The following is a 6942-nucleotide window of genomic DNA, read 5'->3' on the forward strand; positions in this document are numbered from 1 at the left end:
AAAAAAAAAAAAAAAAAAAAAAACAATGATATGTCTAGTTGGAAGTTTCCTATCATATCGAACTTGCTCCCTCTGAAAAGGTGGCTGCTCTTCTGAAGTTAGTTCCACCCAGAAGCAGACCCCGAGACAAAGGCTAATGAGTATAGAGAGTTGATTTGGGAGGTTCAGGGACACTGGCAAGGGAGTAGGGAGGTGGTTCAGGGAAGGCAGCCATCACGGTGGGCAACTGCAGTTTACTCCTGCAGGGAAGCTCGAGGAAATAGTGTGGATAGCCTGGAATTGTCTTGGCCAATGAGTGATGGAGATGGAGCCTTTATACCCCACACCCATCACACATTGAGTGCCCGGGCACTTCCAGCCCTCTGTGAGTGAGGGCAATGTGGGTACTAGCAGCCTGAGGGCAGCTTTTTGACAAAGATATTGGCTGCTGGAAATTAGGCTGGTATGCACAAATATGGTATGGGAATACAAGATGGTAAGGGTAGGGTGCTGACGGCATCTGCAACAGGGTGTATACATCCCATTGACGGTTCAAAGAGTTGTTTAACCATTTATTGAATTCATATTATGTGCCTGATAAATCTCCTCTTAATAGAAAGCAAGGAAAAGGAATAAAACACATAACACAATTAGTTTTTTTGGTTTCACACTTCATTAGACTTTGACAAAATATGATTTTCTGCCTCATCTACCTTCATTTCCTACTTCAAGATTGGAGGGTTATTAGGCTTAAACTGGACTGCAACAGAAGATTGTAAGTCTATATATAAGAAGACTATATATAATCAAGAGTGTTTTAGGGCTGGGGGTGGTAGCTCATGACTGTATTCCTAGCACTTTGGGAGACCAAGGTGGGTGGATCACTTGAGGCCAGGAGTTCAAGACTACCTGATCAACTTGGCGAAACCTCCATCTCTACTATAAATACAAAATAGCTGGGCATGGGGGCGTGTGGCTGTAATCCTAGCTACTTGGGAGGTGGAGGCATAACAATCACTTGAACCTGGGAGGTAGAGGTTGTGGTGAGCCGAGATCGTGTCACTGCACTCCAGCCTGGGCAACAGAGTGAGACTGTCTAAAAAATAAAATGAAATAAAATAAAGAGTGTCTTATAATATACTTTTATTCTTAGTTGCAATCTATTGGCCTTTCTATTGAAAGGAAAAAAGGTATGTGTGTGAGGGAGTTGGGTGAGGCGTGCATAGTGAAGACAGATCTCGACCCCATAGTCTAAATCATTCTAAAGCGTTCAGCAAATCCAGGAGTAGTTTGCCTTCCTTGTACCTTATAACTCAAAGGACTCCTGATTTAGCAAAATAAAACTATAAAGCAATATGTTTCCTATTCCCTCTTGCAGCAACCAAAAGGATTTAAAATAATCTCTAAGTAATACTCTTCAGAGTTCCCAGTATTAGACAAACAGTCTTCCTTCTTTAAGAACTAACAGAGGAAAATCACCTGACACATGAAAATATCCCATATTCCAGTAGGATCTTTCTGAAGAATCAGAGTAAACAGTCACTTGTAAAGCAGACTCTATTAAGAAGGATAAATTACAAACAAACAAACTTATGTTGCGATTCAAGGAGATACCCATAAAATTTCATATTTGAAATAAAAAATGATGACATAATTAGAAAACCGTATAGTTATAAGTGAACAATAAAGTGGACTTACACCAGAGATCACATAATCAACAACTAAATATGCATAAAATATATGGTGAAAAGAATTCTGGAAGCAGCATAAATTTTACATTTAAAAGAGAAAAATATTTTTAGGTACTCCCCTACCGATTTTCTACCTAATTCCATTTCCACATAAAAACAAACCTTATCAAAATAAATAAGAAAATGCATTATACACCACTGCACTTAAGCAGTGGACCAGGAATAGAGAAACATCACAAAGAATCAGTAGTCTTTACACTTCAAAAAAATGTCTGCATTAATCTCTTGGAAGCTTTGACTCCTCCTTTAGAAACCGTACATTTCTACAAAACATATGACACACAAAATTTCAGGAAATCATGGGCATCCTAAAGCCCTAAAGATTCCAGAACTCAGTCTATTGACCCATTAGTGGTCCATGAGCACCAGTTTAAGAATCTTTATCCAGAGAGAAGCACAGAGGACTTACATTGTATAGAGGGATAGTCTTCATCACCTTGTACTGTTTAGTGGGATCCATTTTATATAGGTGGCGGTCAGTGACAAAAATTGCTCTGTCTTCCACCTTACTAAATCGATTTACCTGTAAGGGAACAAACCAATAAACTATAGTATCTCATCAATAATGAAATCAAGTTGGCTGATTGTGAAGACACATTCTTCAATAGATGTGACCTATCTATGGCCACTCTACTGGATGCAATAAAGATTTAAAAGGAGGAGCTGTTTCCAGATTTGTGGAATTTGGCGATTGAAAATTTACAATTGAACACAGAAAACAAGAAAAGCATAGAAGAATTAAAGGACTAAACATATGTAACCGAGACACCATCGAGTAAGTAAAAAGGCAAACCCATAGAATGAGAGAAAAACTTTAAAATCATATATCTGATAAAGGAATTGTATCTAGAGTATGTAAAGAACTAATACAACTCAATAACTAAAAGGCAAATACTCCAATTATACAAAGGAATGAAACCCTTGGTTATAATAAGAATCTGAGACTAGTATACAGGGATGAGGCGGATAGCAAACTAATAAAAACAATTTCATATAATGATACAAAGAAACTAGATAATGAGATTGGGGGGAGAGAGAGAGAGAGAGAGAGAGAGAGAGAGAGAGAGAGTGTGTGTGTGTGTGTGTGTGTGTGTGTGTGTGTGTGTGTAGAATGCTACTTTATCAGACAGAGGATCAGAGAAGATTCACATTTTCAGGTAAATCTTTTCCTAAGAGCAGAATTTACCACAGGGCATTTTATAAATAAGTAGCTAGCTACTTAGACTTGGGTAATAAGTACACATGTATTTTAAAAAGATGGGGGCTTCCCTCTGTCACCCAAGATAGAGCGTAGTGGCTCAACCAGAGGCTCACTGCACTCTCAAACTCCTGGTCTCAAGTGGTCCTCCTGCCTCCTAAGTTTTTGGGACTAGTGGCGTGCACCACCACATCCAGCTATACTTGGGTACTATTTTAATCAAGGTACCTAGCACTAAAAATCTTTAAACCACTAGAGTGTCATGTTTTTCAGTGACTGGAAGGAAAAAGAATGCAAACCAAACCAAAAACACTTAAAAAGCCCTCTTCAACTAGAGAAGAAGGCACAGTTGTGATCTATATCCCCCATCTCCTCTTTCAAGTTCTTATTTCCAAGATGCAAACAAAGAAGAGATCAATTTGAAAATATGGTTAGCTTCAATAGGCTATTTATCTAACTAAATTAAGATTGGCAGGATAGGATATAGCAGGATATATTGCTATAGGTAAAATATAGCAAACTAAAATTTAAATTTTAGTTTGAATTTTATTCAATCTTCTTCCCTTTACCCCACAGCTTCAGAAATAAGTCAATTCTCTAAGCATTTCCTTTATAACCAGGGCACATTTTTTCGGTAGTCAACTTGACTAAAATGGTGTCTGTAATTAAGAGTAAAATAGCATCTATATGGTGAAATAATTATTATTTTTAGTAAATAACTTTACATAGCAACAGCTTTTGCTACAACAGAAGATTGGCACTTATCAGAAAACTTGAAACAGCGAGTAAAGAACTTTGATAGCAGCATTTTTCTAAGCTCTCCTGTTCTAGCCTCACAAAGTCTTACGTGAGGCTTTGTGAAAGCAAGGGTTCCCAGGACAACTTGGTTTGAAAAACACTGCAAACCACAGTCTCCACTAAAGATATTCATATCCCATGAATATGTTAAGGGCTCTGAGAATTCTGCACTTAATGAGCACGTTTAGCCCAGTGTTTAACTATGAAACCCTTTTTCAACACCTGTTAATCTTCAATAGAATACTGGTTCTGTAAAGCCCATGTTGAAGAACACTTACTATAACTTGTATCAATCTTAGAGTGCATACAGAATACCTAAAATAGGTACTGAATAATAGCTAATTCTAGCTACTTGGGAAGCTGAGGTGAGAGCATTGCTTGAGCCCAGGAGTTTGAGGCCATAGTGACAGCCTGGGCAACAAAAGAAGACCCTGTTTATATATATATATATGAAACAATAATAAGTAGAAGTCATCACCTCATCTTTTGTGGAATCACTGAAAAACAAATGAGCATAGTGCAAAAGAATATAATTAAAAAGAACTTGTTACATAATTTCATAAGGTCATTCCAGAGTCAAAACAAGTAGGTCGCATGTTCTTTTTATATGTCCCCGAGTTAATCTAAAAACAACAAACAAAAACCTCAAAGCAGCAAATGTATTAAAACACTGTTTGAAAATATTACATTTTTATATACAAAAAATGTAATTTCTAAAGAGAACACATCACAAATCTTTACCTTCTGTTTCCGCAGCTCAAATTATTCTCAAAATACAGATTGAGTGGGAAGGACATCAGGTAACAAAGTAAAAGCCTTAGACTGCATAATTTAGCTATATCAAAATGGCAAAGGAAAAAATTCTACATATAGATGTAAATTCCAGACATAATTATGGCATAAAAACATTCCTTTCTTCCACTTAAATTCATACAGTAATAGAAAAACTAGATTATAGACTCAGTATTAGGTAAACTCTCATCTTGTTTCTTCTATTATCCAAAACTAAAATCTTCAAGCAAAGAAAAAAATCCCTACCATTTATTTTTCCCTAAACACTACTACAGTGTTTTCCCTAAACACTGTCTATAGGTTTAGTCAGTACCACAGGGGGCCACAGATAAAGTTTCTCTGGAGAGGCAGACAAGGAGAAAACACATTCTGGGTGAGAGTAGCTATTTACAGAAGTCTTCCACCTTAAAGGACATTTTTATATGGTTAATGGAAAGTGGCTGTTTCAAAGAGAATCAAAGCATGAACAAGGGGGCTTTACTGAAATTGTATCAAGTTTACCTTGGTGTAGCCTTGGGATTGAACAGTTTCTAAAGACATATTTAAGCTACAGTGTGAACAAACAGTATTTTGCATTGAACTTGGAAATACAGGGACATGAATAAGAATGCTTCAGTTTTGAATCCAGCAGGACTCAGGTAAAGTCATGTTCTCTGTCAGACATAACATTGTCATTGCTGCAAAGATAAAGGCAGTAGACTTTTCTGTAGCAAATGACCTAATTCTTAAAACCATCCAACTGTCTTTGATCAACTGCTCTGATTACTAATTTGATTTCCCAGCTGTCTTGATACTAGAAAGAAGGTATACTAGATAGTGAATATGAGGACTCACTGACACAGTACATTCCTTTGTTGTATTTACAAACTGGCATTATAGCTAATACGTTTTTGTGTGAGTGTGTGAATCTGGTTAGCAAAAGTCTTTTCTTGATTGTTTGATCAACTCTATGTATACTTATAAAATAGAGTTTCTGGATCTCAGAGTTCAAAATTAAACTCTGGAATGTGGTACCTACCCCAAGATACTGCCAGCAGTCCTTCCTTGAGGACATTTATTTCATTCTAACTGTAACCAGCTGCTCTCTATTTTGTTAAAAAGCCTCTATCACATTGGTGATTGTGCATGGTGGCTCAGGCCTATAATCCCAGCACTTTGGGAGGCTGAGGTGGGCGGATCACTTGAGGTCAGGAGTTTGAGACCAGCCTCGCCAACATGTTGAAACTCTGTCTCTACTAAAAATACAAAAATTAGCCAGGCATGGTGGTGTGCACCTGTAATTCCAGCTATTGGGAGGCTGAGGCAGGAGAATTGCTTAAACCCAGGAGGCGAGGTTGCAGTGAGCCAAAATCGCACCACTGCACCCTGGCTTGGGCAACAGAGTGAGACTCTGTCTCAAAACAACAACAACAACAACAACAACAACAAAAAACAAGTCTCTATCACATTGAGTTGAACTCTTTCTTCTTCCTTACAATGTTCAAACACTGATTGTGATATAAGAAATATATATTTAGTCATCATCCTGGTTCCTGACACAAAATTCCCCAAACTCTTGTGATTTTATGAGTGACAGGGGTTATAGAATCCCTTTTTGTTACAATGTTTACTTAGTCTTAGTCCCATATTCCCAACATAAGAATTTCTATTTGCTAATGAGATAACTGGTGACTGGGAGCTTCTAGATAGTTTCAGGATGGGGGCTGGCTGCCAGAAAGACCAAGGCATGATTAGAGGCTTGGAACTTTCAGCCCTACCCCTTAACCTTCACGGAGGGGAGAGGGGCTGGAGATTAAGTTAATTACCCATAGCTAGTGATTTCATCAACCATGCCTGTATAATAAAACCTCCATAAACTCAAAATTACTGGGTTTGGAGAGCTCTGGGGTTGGTACACACATCCACATGCCAAGAAGCCATAATCTTTGCCTTTTAATTGCAGCTTGTTTAGACCATTGACATTTAATGTGATTATCAATACACTCAGATTTAAATTTATCATTTTCAATTTGTTTTCTATTTGTCTCATTTGCTCTTTGTTCCCTTTTCCACATTTCTCTGCCTTCTTTTGCATTGAAATTTTTTAAAAAACAATTTCGTTTCTCTCCTTTTCTGGCTTATTAGTTACAATGTTTTGTATTGCCATTTTAGTGGTTCTTCTAAGATTTATAGAATATATTTATAACATATCACAGTCTTCTGATATCACTTTATGGTATAAAAACCATAAAGTGATATAATGGAATATAATATACAATAGTATATTTCCATTACCCCCATCTCTGTGCTATTGTTACAAATTTCACTTCTGGGCCGGGCGCGGTGGCTCAAGCCTGTAATCCCAGCACTTTGGGAGGCCGAGGCAGGTGGATCATGAGGTCAAGAGATCGAGACCATCCTGGTCAACATGGTGAAACCCTGTCT

The 6942-nt window shown here is 37.6% G+C and overlaps 1 protein-coding gene across 5 annotated transcripts in view; it reads right to left on the minus strand.

Moving 5' to 3' along the window:
• The window catches only part of MYO1D (myosin ID), a 362631-nt gene that overhangs the window by 142543 nt on the left and 213146 nt on the right, over nucleotides 1–6942 (minus strand). For 4 of the 5 annotated variants that reach the window (XM_017542195.2, XM_037743342.1, XM_017542197.2 and 1 more), the window contains exon 20: nucleotides 2140–2253. The exons of the other annotated variant lie outside the window; for it this stretch is intronic. In XM_017542195.2, coding sequence (XP_017397684.1) covers nucleotides 2140–2253 — 114 coding nt within the window. The remainder of the gene's footprint in view (nucleotides 1–2139; nucleotides 2254–6942) is intronic. 5 annotated transcript variants of the gene reach the window in all.

Source organism: Cebus imitator, unplaced genomic scaffold, assembly GCF_001604975.1.
Source record: "Cebus imitator isolate Cc_AM_T3 unplaced genomic scaffold, Cebus_imitator-1.0 Scaffold140, whole genome shotgun sequence".
In the NCBI taxonomy this organism is placed as follows: Eukaryota; Metazoa; Chordata; class Mammalia; order Primates; family Cebidae; genus Cebus; species Cebus imitator.